The sequence below is a fragment of the Leptonychotes weddellii genome, chromosome 9, assembly GCF_054177405.1.
Source record: "Leptonychotes weddellii isolate Sample4059 chromosome 9, ASM5417740v2, whole genome shotgun sequence".
NCBI lineage: Eukaryota > Metazoa > Chordata > Mammalia > Carnivora > Phocidae > Leptonychotes > Leptonychotes weddellii.
In genome coordinates this window covers 89,491,197-89,510,291 of record NC_138377.1, presented here as the reverse complement: position 1 = coordinate 89,510,291, position 19,095 = coordinate 89,491,197, and the positions used below count along the sequence as shown (strand labels likewise).

Below are 19,095 nucleotides of genomic sequence, written 5' to 3'. Positions count from 1 at the left end.
AAAAAAAAAAAAGAAGGTATTTCTGATAGTTTAATCAGAATGTGATTGAAAGTCTTATTTTTGGCACACATACGTTGTTACATCTGGCCAAATTATGGCAAAGCCATTGGAAAGAACTGGGTTCTGGTCCTAGTGCCACCACATGTCCCTCTTGTTGTGGGCTTGTCTTAATCTTTTAGTGACTCAATTTCTTCATCTATAAAGTGGGCGTTAACACCTGTTCTTTCTACCTCTTAGAACTATTCCAGGGATAGGATAAAAAACTGTAAATAAAAGTCTGTATAAACTGAAAAGTGCTATTTAAACCTAAATATTATCCTTCTTATTGCTGTTGATACTATTTTAATTATTACTGATGCTGATCGAGGGCAACGCATTACAGCACATGCGTAATTTGGGAATGGGAATAGAGATGTTTATCCTAATCATTCAAGACCTCCAAACCCAGATTGCCTCTGTTATTCAAATCTCAATTTATTAAGATTTAAATCCTCCTGCTTATATTGGAAGGGCCTTGAGACAGCTTACAGGATAAAACAGTGCAAAATAAACAGGCGAGAAGCTATTTAAACATGCAGGCAGCTTCTGAGACAGCTGATTGCCACTGAACCAGGCCTGAATTAGCCCTAAGGCATTTTGAGGCTGCCACCAAAAAAAAAACCAAAACAATAAATAACTAAATAAAATCCATGCGTTTGGTTAGCTTTCCTTCGGTGAAATTAGAAAATATAATGTCATAAAATACAAAATCACCATCAGACACAAATAACTACTGAGAGACTTCAGGGAAATTTGCCTTGTAATTTCCTTAAGTCTTTGTTTTACTGTTAATCATCTTAACGTGCTGCTTTGTACATGTACAGATACTTCATATTGATCCCATCTTGGTGATGCTCGAGCTTTCTGCACGCCGCCAAACACACTTTTTCTTTGTCATCACCTGCCTTTTAGAAATAGGGGGCTTGCCACTTAAAGAGGATTTTGAATTGTTCATCTTTATAGCAACCCTCAAGGCCTCAGGTTCTAGATTACCAAGGAAAAAAAAATGATGTCTTTTTACTTCCTCAGCTTACCCTCCCTCAAAATTAATCAATTAAGTAAATAAAAGTCCACAAAATGAAATCAGCTGCCTGGCTTATGCCACCCTGGGACAACTGTCATCCCGTTGACTTTCAGAGTTAATTCAGCTGATGTGGCTGGGCACCTGTCACCCTTCCCCCTCACCCAAACCTTCTCGTCCCGGTCCGAGATGGCGCAGCCTTCCTTGGTGAAGGGCATACAGACAACAGTGCCCTTCCCCGCCCCCCCAACAGAAGCTCCAAGTAAACTTGACTCTGTGCATTGCATCTTGCCTAGTTATGTTCTTCAGTGGGCAGGGTCCTGGGCATTAACCACATGTCCTTTCATTCTGTCCTGAGAAACTGACCACTCTCTCTGAGTCTTCTAGGAATGCCACGTGTGGTTTTAGGTGCTAACTAAAGCAAGCACCTCGGATAAGCGTCTGAGGCTGGGCCAGGGTGGGGGTGAGGTCTGCTTTGTGCGAAATAATGCACCAGTGCAGGAGATTCATGAACAACATGCTGTTCAATAAAATCTGGACTGCCTGAGAACGGCTGGGTTTACATAGGCAGAAACAGTGTGTGTTTTCTTTTTACCCCCAATGTTTATTTATGACAAAAATTAAAGCCATAACACAAGGGGCAGCTATTATTTTATTGTTGTCATTTTTCTAGATCCCCGCCCCGATCTTGTACAGCCCCGATGCCAAAGTGTATTTTGGTTATCTGTGGCTCTGTTCTTCTGTCCTATTGACTTTATACAACGGAAATCACCAAACAGTTAAAACTTAATTTTATTGACAGATTGAGCCTAGGCCCAGTCTGGGACTATACAGTGGTATGTGTTTATATTTGATGCATATAGTATTTGGTCTGCAATTATAGTTTCCCTCTGCTATAGTTAATATTTTCACTTCTGGCTGTGGTGAAATCAAGAGACTTCTGCTTTTGCCGTTGATGTTAATGATTTATCATGCTCTAACCAGGTGAGGGTGGTTATAGCATCATAAATTATAAATAATTTATCTCTGTGATAGGATCACTAGACATTTGGAAAATTTCTCATTATATATATATAAATAGATATCTAATGAAAAGAAAGAAAGTGACTCAGTCATTTTCTGAGGTAATCATTTTATGAATGTATTTTAAATTGCATTTTAAAGTCAACCACCTGAAACCCTAAGAAACCAAAGAACCTATTTAATTGCTGAAATGATGATTTATTTTACCACGTATCTGCTCAGGTAAACATTGCACATAAACTGCAAAAATGATGCAAGTTTGGTAGCTCTTTTCTCTGGTTTCTGGGTATTCCCAGCCCACCCTCTCCAAGTCCCCTTTGCTGCCTGTAGAGAGACGGTATTGTGACATGTTTATGCTCTGACTTTGGAACCGGACTGCCTGGGTTTGAATCCTAGTCCTGCTTTACCAGCTTGAGCACCTGCCCAACCTCTCTGTGCCTCTGTCTCCCCATCTGTAAAATGAGGATGGACATTGTAGTTACTTCCCAGGGTTATCCCATGCATTTAGGTAACACATGCATTTAGGCACGGAGAAAAGTGCCAGGCATGTAACAATCGTTCAGTAACTGTTGGCTGTTGTTACAATCATTGCTAGCCAAATTCCATAGGCTTGAGTCATGCTGCTCTAGTCAGATATCGTTTCCAGAACATCTATGGGTCCAGTCTTGATTTTTTTGTGATCATTTGCTATTTGTTATGTAGACTCTTCTACTAAAAACAAAAATATGAGCACCCCCTTGGGGCCACGCACTATATAAGCACTGTAAGGGATCCAGAGACATAGAAGACCTGAGCCACCTCAAGCAGTTTATGGTCTAGTTGTAGAGATGAGGTCTGCAAAGGAGCAATGCAAGAACTAAATCCTAGGTTTAATAAACCAGAAAAAAATTATAGAAGGGAGGGGGCAGTTCAGAAAGAGATCCATGCATTTAAGGTCAATTAAATTTTGACGAAGATGCCAGTTGAATTCAATGAAGAAAAGATGGTTATTTCAAATAATATTGCTGGAACAACTGGACATTCATATGAAAAAAATGAACTTCACATTTATACCTCTCACTGAAAGCAAATATTAAAGAATATCCTAAGCATAAAACGTAACTCTATAATATTTCTAGAGAAAATCATATATTTTTGTAACAATAGTCGTACAAATATTTCTCAGACCACACACCGAAGTCCTTACCTTATTTTATTTTTATTTTTTTTTAAGATTTTATTTGACAGAGAGAGATACAGCAAGGGAGGGAACACAAGCAGGGGGAGTGGGAGAGGGAGAAGCAGGCTTCCCGCCGAGCGGGGAGCCCGATGCGGGACTCGATCCCAGGACCCTGGGATCATGACCTAAGCCAAAGGCAGACGCTTAATGACTGAGCCACCCAGGCGCCCCTATCCTTCCCTTATTTTAAAAAATAACAAATTGGAATTAATCAAAATTAAAAACTTGTACCTTTCAAAAGGTATCATTAGTAAAAAGAAAAGGCAAGCCATATACTGGAAGAAATAAAAGAAAAAAATAAATTTTAAAATAAAAGGACAAAAATAATAAAAAGGAACAATAACTTGAACAATCTCTTCACAAAAGCTGGACAAGGAACCAGTGAACATGTGGATATATTCTCAACATCTTTAATCATTAGGGAAATGTAAATAAAACCACAGTGAAATACCATGACATATTCATCTGAAAGGCTAAAATTAAAATAGAACAAAACAAGAAGAAGAAGAACAAAAACACTGCCTATAACAAACATGATGAAGATGCAGAGAAACTGGTGAATTTTTCAGTCTCCTACATTACTGGGGGGGGGAGGGGGCTGTGACATTGTACAGCCCCTTTGAAAAAAGGTGGGAATAGAATAAGTTATCAGCCTCACATATGACCTAATGGCCCATCCTAGGTATTTACCCGAAAGAAACAAAAACACCTGTCCTAGAGAGACTTTTATATGAATACTTGTAGTACCTTTATTCATAATGGCCATCAGCTGGAAACACCCCAAATGCCCATCAACTGAAAAATGGATAAAAGTGTGTGGTGGACGGATGAATAAGATCGATGGAACGGAATGCTGCTTAGCCATAAGAGAGGATGCACTATATGTGCACAAAACAACATGATGATGGATGAAAGAAACCAGAAACAGAAGAATAATTACTGCATAACTGCACTTACATGTCATTGTAGAAGAAGCAAAAATTTTAAAGCTATAATGGCAGAAAGCAAATGTGGTAACCTGGAACGAGGTAAGGCAGGACCACTAAGAGAAGGACACTTTTTGTGGCTTGTGGCAATGTTCCGTCTTGACTGTGGTGGTAGTTCCACAGCTGTATGCAGTGTCAAAATTCATCAAGGTGACTCTTCACAATGGTGCCTCAATGAAGTGTATTTAAAGTATATATTAAAAAGAACTAAATCCCAGAGTGAGACTATAATCTGTGGTGTGGTTACAAACAGCACATACCCACGAGGCAGCAAGAACCCAGAGGTGGGGATGTCTTGGTTGTCTTTTGGGGACAGCATATAACCCAGTGTGACTGGAGCAGAGGGTCACTTTCTGTGGATAATGGAAAATAAGGAAGGGTATGCCATTCCCAAATTTTTAAAGGTTCTATTATACCAAGGTTTTTATTAGAAGGGTACTTTACTTGTTCTTTTTTTTTTTTTTTTAAGATTTTTTAAAATTTATTTGAGAGAGAGAATTCTGCACATACAAGCATGGGGGGCGGAGGGGCAGAGGGAGAGGGAGAGAGTCTTAAGCAGACTCCATGCTGAGCGCAGAGCCCTCCCGGGGCTCGATCCCACAACCCTGAGATCACGACCTGGACCAAGAGTCAGAGGCTTAACCGACTGAGCGACCCAGGAGCCGCTACTTGTTCTTTTGAAATAATGAAGGAACAGTGTACGAGCTTTGGTCATGCCTTGAATACTGCATTTCAGAAAAACATAAAATCTAGGCCTCCAGGGGCTTAGGTCTGTCACTGAAGATGTTTCTGAGCTCTTGGAACAGAATTTAGTCCCAGCTCTGGGTGAGCAGTAGGAGGGGGTGTGGGGTAAGCTGGGGCAGGCCTGCCTGGGAAGAGGGGCCAGGCCATGGAATGGGCAGGCAGAGGAAAAGGCCAGAAATAAAACAAGGGTCTGTGGATGTTAGGGGTGAGGTTCAGTCTTCAAAGTGAATAACAATGCTGAAGTGTTTATAGAAAAATGACACTGGTTGAGGTTTCCTTTGAGAAGTGGTCCTATTTTTCATTCCACTTCCGTTCCTAGCTTCATCATTAGATACAGTGATGATGATGATGAAAAATTTATTTCCCAATAGAAACAGTTTTTTATCTATATCCTTTAGACATTTTGGATCTACAATTTCAATTATAACTTTTTAAGTGATAATGTGCAATCAAGTTTTAGGGTTGATAGGATTGATTTCTGATTACATTTAGGACCTTTTGCTCTTAATAGGATAAGAATAGAGTAACATTTGTTTGTCAAATACTTTTTCATCAATTAATTACACTTAAGACGATGTCTTAGGCAAAGTTTCCTTTTCCATCCAGTGAAGGAAGAATTTGGAGTCGTTTCTTTGTATTAACAACATATGAGACTCTTAACTATAGGGAACAAACTGAGGGTTGCTGGAGGGGAGGTTGGTGGGGGGGATGGGGTAACTGGGTGACGGGCGTTAAGGAGGGCGCTTGATGTGATGGGTGTTATATGCAATTGATGAATCACTAAATTCTACCTCTGAAACTTTTTATTTAAATTGAATTTAAATAAAAACAAAAAACAAAAAAAAAAGGAAAAAAAACACCAATATGCTGAGATTAACAGTGAAAAGCCTTTTCAAAGATATCCAGAATGCAAAATTGGTACTTTTCCTTCCCCCGCCCCCCTTTTTTTTCCCTGAAAGAGTTAAAGCAGTTTCTGGAGGTTTGTATGTATTAGGCTAAAAAGAAATGTCCATAAATATTCCATTTAGGCTCAAATTGTTTTTTAGAGGATTGTAATATTTTTTTCAGTCGTGAAATGTCACTAGCTTTGGACCAATTTTAACCGCTTTTCAGCATTGATATATTCATGCCCAACATTTTTATTTTAGTGTTTTATAGCACCTGGCCCGAATATTAGAGCTAGCCATTTAAAATGAAAATTAGACTTAGCTGTTACTGCATCCTGTGACGTCAGCGTTTCAGTTCTGTTAAATACCAGGTGGTAAGAAAAAACTTCCGTTTCGCTCACTCGTCCAGTCCTGTGATGAGATGCACAAGTAGTAGAATGTGTGAAACCCCAATGTCCATCAAGATGATTTGGATTTTTTTTTTCCCCTGTATTTTTTGTTGCTTTGTTGTGGTCTTAATCATGTCTCAGTACCTGCTGTCCTTCCTCAGCTCATAGACAATGCTGGGCTTATGGCCTTGTTGTCAGTAGGGCTCTAACCTAGCGTGTGGCTCAGGGCAGGGCTCCTCATGCTTGCCTGGGGATCACCGCTGTTGAATGTGTTCATTTGGATTGAGTCTGAGTGTGGCAGATCATAGTACGGCGAAGCAGACATCTACACTTACCAAATATGACACACGAGGTCAGCTTTAATCAGAGATCATTTGCACGTACAATTCTACAGGGAGGCCCGTCATTACTGAAGGGGAAAGTAGTTCAGGAGATCTATGCTTCCATGATTTATTGCTGCTAGCTGTGAGTATAGAGTTGTACCAGCTACTTTTGCAAAAGAGGTTTCCTATTCTTTCCTAAAGAACAAATTCCCTTCTTCATTTGCTTCCTTGAGGACTATTATTGCTGCCCCCCCCCTTTTTAATTCTATCATTTCTTCTGCTTCTTCCTGTCTCTTGATTTAAATCTATTTATGCTCTCTCCTTATCCCTCAGTAAAATTAAATCAACAGTTATTTTTTTTCTTAACTTTAAAACTCTCTGCCCATGTTTATCCAAAGATATTTCTTCTCCCTCCCCCCCCGCCATACTTCTGAATGTTCTCAACAGAAAGTTCCCCAGAGAAATAAATTTGTAACAGTTTGTCATTTACAGAAGGGATTCTCCGCTGTGAGAGGGAGACATACACCTGCTTCAGCGGTCCCCCCAAATTCCAGTTTTTCAGTTGTATTGGAAAATACAATAATTCTGGGCGCCTGGGTGGCTCAGTTGGTTAAGCGACTGCCTTCGGCTCCGGTCATGATCCTGGAGTCCTGGGATCGAGTCCCGCATCGGGCTTTCCTGCTCAGCGGGGAGTCTGCTTCTCCCTCTGACCCTCCCCGCTCTCATGCTCTCTCTATCTCATTCTCGCTCTCAAATAAATAAATAAAATCTTAAAAAAAAAAAGAAAATACAATAATTCAGGCAGGCATAGGAACATTCATAATAAATCATAGAGTTATGAATAAATCTTGGTTGTCAAAAGCGAATGTGTAACCGTTCCAAAGCGTCTGCCATTAGAATTCAGCAAGGCAGCTGTCAGCTGCTTTCTTGTAATTAAACAGCCAATGAACAGCTAATTAAGACATATGTGTATACAGAAGTGGAAGTGGGTATGTTAATGAACTGTAGGAATCAATTCATTAAGTGAAAATTGTCAAAAGACCAAACATCAGATCAGCATTTCAGCCTCTGCCTTACTGAGAAGGAGCCCCAAACAGGAGGGGAGCCCCTCAGAGCAAGACCCTCGGAGCACCTCCCCAAGCACACCCATAGTTCTCTGTCCAGCCAACTCGCACTTTTGGGCAAAACTATTAATAACTCCGATAGGAAATGCCACTTATATTTCAAAGCTTCTTATTGAGTAGATCTAGCAAATGACCATGTTTTCCTACCGTATGTAAACATGGTATTCGACACCCTATGAAGTGTCACCTCCCTCTCCGGTGTCTAAACCATTATATGGAACTTTGACTACAGAACTGAAAAAGTGGTGGCTTTGGGGGCTGTTTGTTTGGTTTTGTTGTTTATCTTGTTCTGTTCGATCTGCCCTGCATGTTTGTCTCGATGCTTTTTTGGTACTGTATTAAGAAATCTATGGCATTTGGGATAAGATGCACCAGGGTTCATCGATTCAAATCCTGGCTCCTCCCCTTACCTGCTGTGTGACTTCCAACATATGGCTTAACCTCTCTGCACTTGAATTTTCTCATTGTAAAACAGGAAGAGAAATACCTACTTTGCAAAGTTGACGTGAATTGCAGATCAGCAATGTTTGCCAAGTGTCCTACATGGTGCCTGGTATTGAATAGGTGTTCAATATATGATTGCCACCATGGTTTTTAATCAGTACAGTCATTTTTCCCTCTGGTCATTCATTCAGCAAGTATTTGTTGATTTCTCTAAGTACTGGGGTAGCTCCTGGAAACAAAGAAACAAAGCAATCAGTGAGGGAGACCTGGCCATAAGGGTGCACATGGGAGGGGCCCCTCAACCAACCTTGGGAGGGGCAAAGTCAGAGAAAGTGATTATGTCCGTGAATCCTGAAGAGAAGGGGAGAGCTTCTGGAAGTGGGGGTGGAATGGGGGAATTGGGGGGTTGCCCTTGGAGGAACCGTGAACACAGCAGTTCAGGCTTGACCAAAGTGTGACTTCGAGAAGAGGACTGAATGTAAGAGAAAGTTGCCTGGACAGGTGGTCATAGCCTGGTCATCAGTAGGGAGCCATTGAGGGCTAAGAAGCAGGGAAGTGACCCGATCGGGTTGATATTTGAGAAAAGGTCCCCAGTAACTGTGTGAAAATGGATTGGAGGGAATGTGAGTGGAGGCAGGCTGTATAATAACCAATTTGGGAGATGGTACGCATGTTAACTTAAAAATTGCAGTAAAGATGGAGAACAGTAGAAGGATTTGAGAAATAGGAAGATGGTAAGAAACAGCCTAATATGGTGACTCCATGGGTACGGGAGGGCAGGAGGCAAGGATGAAATGAAGCCTATCATTCTGCCTTGAGTAACTGGGATGAAGTTGGTCCCTTGACTGAGCAAGCAAACATTGGAGGAGACAAGGCCAGGAAATGGGCAGTGGGCTGCGTTACGTTCTGTATTGGAATGAAGATAAAACCATTCAGTTGAAGTGACTGAAGAATATGTGTGTCTACGTGTGGGGGGATGATAGAGCTATAGAAAGTCAAACCACAACTTTGGGTAGAGGCCCATCTGAAGTAGGGAGGATTCATTCAGACAGCCAATGGAAACCTGCAGAAGGGCTGTGCCCAGTCCAGTCATGTGCTGGTCAGTTTTTAACAACTGAGTTTGGAAAACAGTGTCTGTCTGTATGTACGTAATTTCAATGTATTTGTCACTGATGTAATGTCACACAAATAGTAAAATCTATAATATTCTGCACTATAAACTTCATATAGACCAATGATTCTCGCTAAGTGCTCTCAGTAATTTTTGCTGAACTCCTACATCTGTACCTGTGGTTGCAGTTGATGAAGGACTGTGGTGCCAACATGAATGTTGATATTTTCATTTACATTAATGAATGAGAGGAAAGTGAAATAAGGAAGATGTGTTTTGGAACTTCACTCATTCACCAGGGATGACATGAGCGATCTCTTTCCTGAATCAGATAATCAGATAATGGCTTTTAAATACTGGAAGAATATTTCCTCAGATTTGTTGTGCTTTTCACAATGTGATGGCTACACATACTATATTTAATACCTTTAACCCACATTATTGTTTTATTATTTTTTAAATCTAGACAATAAGCATAATAAATCAAGCCCCGATTTGTAGCTTTTGCCAGTTTCTGTAATACAAATTCTCCCAACACATGGTCAATTTCAGGCCTCCCAACATGACCTCTCAGTGAATGCAGAGCAGGGAAAGACGTAGCACACCATTATGTAGTATCCCCACCATCCAGATATAATTGATGTAAATATCCTTGGGAACATGGATAATAGCAAAATAATAAAATCAATAAGTTAATTTTTAATAATGGTTATGTTTAATGATTGGTTCACAAAATTCCTGAAATTTTAACACTCCGCTCTTGCAATCTGGAATGAGCCTTTTCCCATACACCATGGCCTCAGTCCCAGTCCCAGGGAACTCCAAACTAGTAGGAGTGAGGAATAATTTCATAAAGTCAAAAGTTAGGCATTAGAAATTTCCAGAGGATGGAAGGCAGAAATTAGAAATAAAACTCAATGAAAGGCACTTGGAAAGGCTAAGGGAGGAAACACTGCAGAGTTCTCTTGGAGTCTGTGGAAATCGATACAGTTGGTGTGTAGGAGGAAGTCAGGATTGTGTGATGTCACTTCTCTTAGCCCAACACTTCAGAAGAGATACTTAAGTGAGAGGGGACTGTATTTAAAATTAGGACACTGGACTTTGAGTGTCAGCACTAATATATACCAGGCATGGGATAACCTTAAGTCACTAACCATTCTGAGCTTCATTTTTGTTATCTACAAAATAAGAATACTAGAGTAGATCTGTGGTTCTTAACATGGGGAAGGCAGTGGAGTCTTCAAGAAGCTTTGTTAAAATATTTGTCATATAAATTGATATCCTTTTTTTTTGGCCTGCAAAAATGGCACCTTCATATTATTCAAACTCTGTGTATGTTCAGGACTATATCCCCAAAGGTTCTGGTTCAGTAGATTTCAGGTGTATTTTTTTTAAAGCTTCATGGGTGATTAGGATGCACCATCTGTTTGAGAACCTCTGAACCTGATCCTCTCCCAACTTCCTCAGTTCTAAAGACCTGTTTGTATCATTCAAATGAACTCTTTGCAGTAACTGCATGTTGGTGTGCTGCCACTAGGTGGTGGTAGTGTGCCACAGTCACTCCAAGCTCTGCTACCCTGAAATGCATCATGGTGGCTCCCTGCTCAAGCCCACCCTGTTCACAGGGGCACATCTCCGTGTATTTTGACATCCATAAAAAGTGAACTTTTAAGAAAGCCAAAGAAGTCATTCATTAGCTCATCTTTTGGCAATAAAGCTCTAAAACTGTGAACTTAATATCTTTTCTAGCTAACTCATAGCTTCAGCAGTTTCTCTCTTCTTAGTACATACCTCTTCAGTTCCACCTAAAACTCCATGCACTGGCTTGTGCTGTCCCTGCTCTTTGTGTGGCCTCAGACTCCCCAACCCCTAGAACTTGTATCTGAGCTCACTCATTTCTCACTGGGACCCTTTCCAGGATTGCTCCCCAGTCAGTAGAGATCCTGCTTCTACATTTATGAGTATATTTTTACCTTTAGGTGGGAAGATACCTACCATATTTTCTACTTCTTCCTCGTCCTTCTTGCTCTTCTAATCCTCCCCCTCTTAATGTGTTCATTAGCCTTAAATATTTTAGTTTAACTTCCCAAATCCTTAAGCCCCTGAGAAATCACCAGGAATGCTGAAATGAAGAGAAAGAACAAAAGAGAGAGAGAGAGAAGGAAGACCAAGCCCTCATTCTGTCTGAAATGTAAAGTTCAGGGTTTATCTGAGTCACACAGGCTTACCCTCTCTCTCTCCCTTCATAGCTCTCACCTTATAACCCCACTTGACCCATCCCACACGGTATGTGAGAACTCTCCTTGTGGGCATGACTCTGTTGCCTCAGTCCAAAAGCAGGATCTCTTCTCTGGATCTTGGCCGCTCCCAGAACTTTCAGCAGGCACTTGCTCAGCTGACTCAGTGTAGAATAAATGGTGTTGTGAAGAGCAAGGTGTGTCTATTTGCTCACCTACTTTCCCCAAACCCTTCAAAGCTGAGCCATATAAAGAAGTATAGGTCTCTTCCAAGTTGACAGCTTGAAAGCCAGACCTTAGGGCGCCTGGGTGGCTCGGATGGTTGAGCGTCTGCCTTCAGCTCAGGTCATGATCCCAGGGTCCTGGGATCGGGTCCCGCATCGGGCTCCCTGCTCCTTGGGAGACTGCTTCTCTCTCTCTCTGTCTCTCATGAATAAATAAATAAAAATCTAAAAAAAAAAAAAAAATGATTTGAAAGCCAGACCTTAGGTCCAGCCTCAGTGTTCAAAGCCCATGTGGAATGCTTCACAGATTTGCCTTGCAATTTATGGCATAATTACTCAGACGTCTCTCACGATAGAGGTCTTTAGTGACGCTGTGTCCTAGACAGATGTTTGTTGTTGTTGTTGTTGTTGTTACTGTTTTATTTGTTTTCCAAATGAACCCAAATAAATTAGAAATAAATAAGGTGCATAAAAGGAGACCTAATGGCTCTGGTCATAAATGAGGGAAAACGGTGAGCTCATGAGACTGGTTTTCTCATGTGACTCCAGCCCACATCTGGCTGTAGAAGAAGAATCTGTAAAATACCTGGGCAGTGGCCTTTAGTTCTGCTAACAGGGCTAACCTGAGGAAAACAGCAATTTCAGAGCAGATCAGTCTTGCTACTTTATTCATATCTGTCTCTTTGTCTAATTTAATGGTTGCCCTCTCTGAGAACAACCAAGTGGGAATCCTTATGACATGCAAGGGCAGCAGAAAAATAAAAAGGATAAAAGTGTGTGTTCTGGAATTAAGCCACATGAATTCATATCCTACCTTTACCCCATGCTAGAGGTGGGGCTCTACCAAAAACCAAGGAAATGGTAGTACCGTCCTCATACTTTAGAATTACAGGACGTCATCCACGTAAAGCACAGGGCCACCTGACACATAATAAGCACTGTTTTAACGATACCTGGGATTTGTTTTAATCAGGTAGGCAAGACACACAGACACAAAAATGTCATGAAGGAAGAAGGCTTTATATTCACAGTACCCTAGAAACAGGAAGGGCCACAGTGGGAAGCAGCAGGGTCAGTCAGGAGGTAGAGAGAAAAGGGGAAAATATGCATAGGAGACTTTGTTGTCATTTCCCTTAGTAAGGAATGGGCAAGGCCGGGTAAGCAGATTTAAGGTTGACTAGTTTTAGCCAGCCCTGGAGTCTAGGGGCCATCGTAGTTGTCCGGTATCTGGTCCTGGGATAAAATGGGCAGGGGACAATAGTGGCTCAGAGTAGGAGAGCCTCACAGAGGAGGTGGTTGGGTATATGGGCTCTGGACTGGTTGGTTTGCCTATGAAAAGTGTGCTCCCAGGCAAGTTGTTTGCAATCTCTAAGAATTAGCAAGCCCTGGGAAATATAATCTCTCCAGGGTCACAAGGCCCCAAGAGGTCAAAGCATCAAAAATATGGAATAAAAATATATGATTAATAAAGCACTAATTAAAAATTTATCTGTCGTCATCATCATCATCATCATCATCATCATCATGCCTTCTCAGCATTCCCTGGTAGTAGAGCAAACTGATGGGTGTTTTGTGTTGTTTTTTTTTTAAGATTTTATTTAATTTATTTGCCAGACAGAGAGCGCACGCGGCAGGCTGAGGGAGAAGCAGGCTCCCCGCTGAGCAAGGAGCCCGATGTGGGACTCGATCCCAGGACCCTGGGATCATGACCTGAGCCAAAGGCAGACGCTTAACTGACTGAGCCACCCAGGCATCTCTAAACTGATGATTTTATATGGCTTCTATGCCAGCATCCTGGAACTCATTAGTGATGGATGGTTGATGTTAATTGGCGTTTAATAAGTGGAAACTAAAAAGTAGCATCTTTTTTGTTAATGACCCAGCCATTATTCAAGAGCTGTATCTAGTTCTGGATTTCATATTTTTGAAGGAAGTGGAGAAACCGGAGAGGATTCTGAGAAGAAATTCTTAATGGGGGGAGAGAACCTCGGAGGCAAGGTGACAAATGCTGTGATTTGGTCTACAGGTGAGGGGTCGGGAGATAGCCTGGCTGTCCATTCAAATAGAAGAGATCACTCGGGAGCGCCTGGGTGGCTCAGTCATTAAGCGTCTGCCTTCGGCCCGGGTCATGATCCCAGGGTCCTGGGATCGAGCCCCGCATTGGGCTCTCTGCTCTGCAGGAAGCCTGCTTCTCCCTCTCCCACTCCCCCTGCTTGTGTTCCCTCTCTCGCTGTGTCTCTGTCAAATAAATAATAAAATCTTTAAAAAAAAAAAAAAAAGAAGAGATCACTCAGACATTCCCCATATTTGATAATCCTAGAACAAAATGGAGCAGGTTCATTGTGAAGCAAGCAAAATTCAGCCTCAACTAAAGGAAAAGCAAGGAATTCCTGATCCTAGGCACCTGTGGTGATAGCAAACACGGAGGGTCTGAAGAAAGGTAGAGTCTCAAGAAATAGACAGCTTTCAGCTTTGACAGATTATGTATCTCAGACAAACTGAATACCTAGACCCATGACCTCTTCGTATCTCTTTCTAAGGATTATCTGCCTCTGTTATCATTTTTCTTTTCTTTTTTTTTTTTAAGATTTTATTTATTTATTTGACAGAGAGAGACACAGCGAGAGAGGGAACACAAGCAGGGGGAGTGGGAGAGGGAGACGCAGGCTTCCCGCTGAGCAGGGAGCCCGATGCGGGGCTCGATCCCAGGACCCTTGGGATCATGACCTGAGCCGAAGGCAGACGCTTAACGACTGAGCCACCCAGGCGCCCCATCATTTTTATTTTCTTGAATTCTCTTCATTAAGCTCCAGAGAAAGCTTTACTTCTTCTCACTTCCTTTTCATAGAGGAAAAAAACACACCAAACAAACAAAAAGCCCACAGCTTTAGATATTTTGAGAAAAGTGAGATTGCTTCACAGAAGAGGCCAGACTTAACATAAGGGAGGTTCAAAGCACATCACACAGTCTGAGACCCTGGGCCCCCAGCCCTGCCCATGTTTAGGCTAGTGAGTAGTTCAGCAGACAGCCAAGAGTGTATGACAGGTCAGTGCCCTGCCCCCTCCCATTCTAGATTGGCGTCCAAAACAAAGAGGTGGAAACTGACGTCATATCCATCATTACCATTGACTTAACCCACAGTCACCAACTCCTCACAAAAGAAAGCAGATATACTAGATTGCTCTTCCCACATAATTCACATTCCTTTCCACCTGCATACTGTAGAAAAATCAGAAAGCACAGATAAACAGAAAGATGTTTATTTTTATCACCTTTTTATGTCAATAATTATATTTCTGAAATACCATTTTACTGGTTTCCAAATATATGGCTATCCAATATGACTCTTGCAACTCATTAATGTAGGACATTTGGCATCTTTCCAAATTATATTTCAGACTGTGCTTATGATGAACATCCTTATAGATAAGTCTTTATATTCTTATATTCCTTTAAAATATAGTCCCTAAAGGATAATTATTGATTCAATAAATAGACATATTTTTAAGGATTTTGATACAACTGCCAAGGTGACCTCCAGAAAAATCTTTTGGTGAGAAAGTACCTTTGTCAGTGTGCCTGCTACTCTGTCAGTTCTTCAGGACTTTACTTCTCCTCTCTCCACTGGTGTCCCCTTTACTGGGGTCATGTATCCTTACCATTAAGGATTTGAAGATAATAATGCTCTTTTGTACCCTTCATGGCTCTGCATCATGGAAAGGACTTTGGTTACCTTCCTTTTCTTCAGTACCTTCCTAGCTTGCAAAACCACTAAGAGATAGGTCAACAATAAAGAGACAATCAACCCCCCATATGTTTAGAAATTAAGAAATGTGCTTCTAAATAATGTATTAAAGAAGAAATCTGTTGAAAATTAGAGCATGTTTTCAAATGAATGGTAATGCAAATACTACATAGCAAAACTTATTCTAAAAGATAACCAAAAGGAAAATGTGCAGCTTTAGGAAAAGAATGAACACAGAAAATTAATGATGTAGTAAGGATCCAGCTCAAGAAGTTAGCAAGAGTGAATGAATGAATAAGTGGATGAATAAATTAAATTCTTGAAGTCAGTAGCTCCTTAGGCATCTTTGCACACCCTCTCATTTCCAAAACAGTGCTTAACAAGTAAGTGGAGGGGCGCCTGGATGGCTCAGTTGGTTAAGCGTCAGACTCTTGGTCTCAGCTCAGGTCATGATCTCATGGGTCCTGGGATCGAGCCCCGAGTCGGACTCCATGCTCAGCAGGGAGTCTGCTTGAGATTCTCTCTCCCTCTCCCTCTGCCCCTCCCACTCATGCTTGCTCACTCTCTCTTTCTCTCAAATAAATAAATAAATCTTAATTTTTTAAAAAAGGCAAGTAAATCGAACTCAATGAACATGGGATTGGATTTGTTAAATAAAGGCCATGATTCTGAATACCTGGTATTTCCAAACTCTCAGGGGTTGAGGAGTATTCCCATTCTGACTTCTCTGCCAAGATAATCAATCCAAGTGTCATTTAAGTTCTTAGGGCAGGAGATTCTTTCTTAGGGAATGCAAGATGCCTGGAGTGTGGTAGCGTTCAGTGGGTCAGCAGAAATAACCCAGGATAGCAGGATTGCAGCTACCATGAGTTACAATGAGACAGCATTTTCCATATCTCTGGACATCTCAGAGAACTGTTTTGTGTTTATTCCACTAAAAATATTTTGGAGATAAAGGTTAAAGATAAGTGCCTTTGTACCGATCCATCAAGCACATGGTTTGGTCATCAGGAGTCAAGAACAGGGCCTGATCACATAGGCAGCCATCTGTTGGAGTTAAAGAAAGTTTCACATGTGTAAGGGACAAGGGATTAGGCTCTAGGGATCAATTTTACCCAAGAAAAAGAAGTGACTTTAATGTCATTAATGGTCTCCTGGATGATCTACTATAACTTTTAATTCTCCGTGAAACATTAATGCTGCTCAGTGCTTAGTATACTGTCTTTAGTATCCTACGGCTCAAACTGACACTAACCTGTTTTCTGTTTTATAACTGAATCACAGGGCTTTTTCAGGAGAAGTCAGCAAAGCAATGCCACCTACTCCTGTCCTCGTCAGAAGAACTGTTTGATTGATCGAACCAGTAGAAACCGCTGCCAACACTGTCGATTACAGAAATGCCTTGCCGTAGGGATGTCTCGAGATGGTGAGCACTCATAGTTTGAGTTGTACAGTAGCATGGGCTTGTGAAGGGGCCTTCTGAGCCCTGGACCCAGATCTGCCCCTCCCCCACTCGACCCCACTCCTTTGGAGGCCTTGTGGGTGCCACGAAACCGGTTACTTCCTCCTCCGTAATCCACTGGGGGTCCGCTGGGGGTGAGGGTGGCATGGAGGAGAAGCATCTGTGTGGTCAGAACACCTTCCGATTTTAGACATTCAAGACATTACAGGTTGATGACCTGATTGAAGGTGATTGAAGGTACATGTCATCTGAGGGCCTTAATAAATATTCCTCTTATAGGCATTTTCCCCAGTAAGAAGCACAAGCCAGAGCTAATGGTTAAGGCTAAATGCTAGTGCTTTACACTAACTAGTAAAGCTTATTGGCAGTTGGAATGAATTAGCTTTTATATTAACTGGATATTTTGAATCACAAATCAAAGTCATATATTTGGGGTTTTTTAAAAACTTTTAATTAAGTTTTTAAATTTTAATTCCAGTGTAGTTAAACATACAGTGTTATATTAATTTCAGGTGTATAATATGGTGATTTAACATTTCCATACACTCCTTAATCCCCATCAGCTATTTCACCCATCCCCCGACCCCCCTCCTCTCTGATATGCTTTATTTTATTTATTTATTTTTTTTTTAAGATTTTATTTATTTATTTGATGGAGAGACACACAGCAAGAGAGGGAACACAAGCAGGGGGAGTGGGAGAGGGAGAAGCAGGCTTCTCGCTGAGCAGGGAGTCCAGTGCGGGGCTCGATCCCAGGACCCTGGGATCATGACCTGAGCTGAAGGCAGACGCTTGATGACTGAGCCACCCAGGCGCCCTGATATGCTTTATTTTAAAAGAGTACCCTCAGTTAAAGTTATTACTTCTTTTTCCAACAAGAACATTTTTTACTTAAGGCATATTTCAGAATACATGGTTCTATTGGATATACGTTAAGACGTTCCATCCAAGAAAAGTAGAATACACATTTTCTTCAAGTACACACAGAAGAATCCCCTGGTTAAGTCACATAAAAAGAGACATAACAAATATCACAAATTTAAATCACACCAAGTATATTTTCCAACCACAATGGTACAAAACTAAAGATCAACAATAAAACAAAGCTGGAAAATCTACAATGTAAATATTAAATATTTAGTACGTAAAAACTATACAACACACTAGTGCACAAGCAGTAGACCAAATAAGAAATCAAATGGCAAATCAAAATATGTCTCAAAACAAAAGAAAAAGTCCTGTATTTGTACATACAGAATGTGTGAAAACAGTGCAAAGCATGGCTCAATGACAAATGTTCTTTTCCTTAAAAGAAGCTCTTTTAAGAAATAGAGGCCATCTATCACTCAACTGCAAAACATTTCAAGATCTTCCTGGAATACTATCTTAAGTGCATTGAATAATCAACACCAGATTTCAAGACAGTTATTCTTATACAAGGAAACTGGGGAGAAAGTATAGCGGATACATTTTAAGGACTTTTACGAACATACAGGCTGGCTGGCTCTCCTTAAGAGATCCCCTTGAAGGAAACATCTCTTCCAGTGGAATTCCAGCCTGTGGAAAATATTTCAGAATGCTGGGCAGGCGTTCTGAAAGCCTGCCTTCCCCATAATCAGATGTTCTTGGGGCCTGCAGACCAGTCCAGGCACGAGTTATGGTGTACGTCGGTAGCGATGCACAGGATGGTCACTAAGAATACATAGGCACAAAAATAAAGTTTGGGACATTGGAAGATGCAAGTCACAGAACTTATATACACAGAAATTCCTGTGAGGTGCAGCTCTGCAGATTTCACCTTTCAGTGACACTAAACTAACAAGGTCAGGCATAAGCTAAGAGTTAAAGAAATGGTGAACTTGTAAGCTAAGATCACAAGTTGTGTGTGCATTTTCTCAAGAACTGATCCTTTCGTTTCACTTAGAGGATAGTATAATTACTCTTGTTAATATTAAGGCAAAAGTTAAAACACAGTTCAGAGTCACAGCAGAATGAGTCTCACCTATGGTTATTAATCCCTCTGGGTGTTCTGGAGTATTCTTTAAAAGAAAAAAATACATATACCTTCAGTATGCCTCTTGGAAATTTTGCACAGAGGTAGCAACACATGTTATGG

General features: G+C 41.0%; 1 protein-coding gene across 1 annotated transcript in view; it reads left to right on the top strand.

Annotated features, from left to right (window-relative positions):
- The window catches only part of RORA (RAR related orphan receptor A), a 101,258-nt gene that overhangs the window by 58,794 nt on the left and 23,369 nt on the right, over positions 1 to 19,095 (top strand). Inside the window, exon 3 of the mRNA XM_081831197.1 lies at positions 16,802 to 16,943. Within this exon, the coding sequence (XP_081687323.1) occupies positions 16,802 to 16,943 (142 nt within the window). The remainder of the gene's footprint in view (positions 1 to 16,801; positions 16,944 to 19,095) is intronic.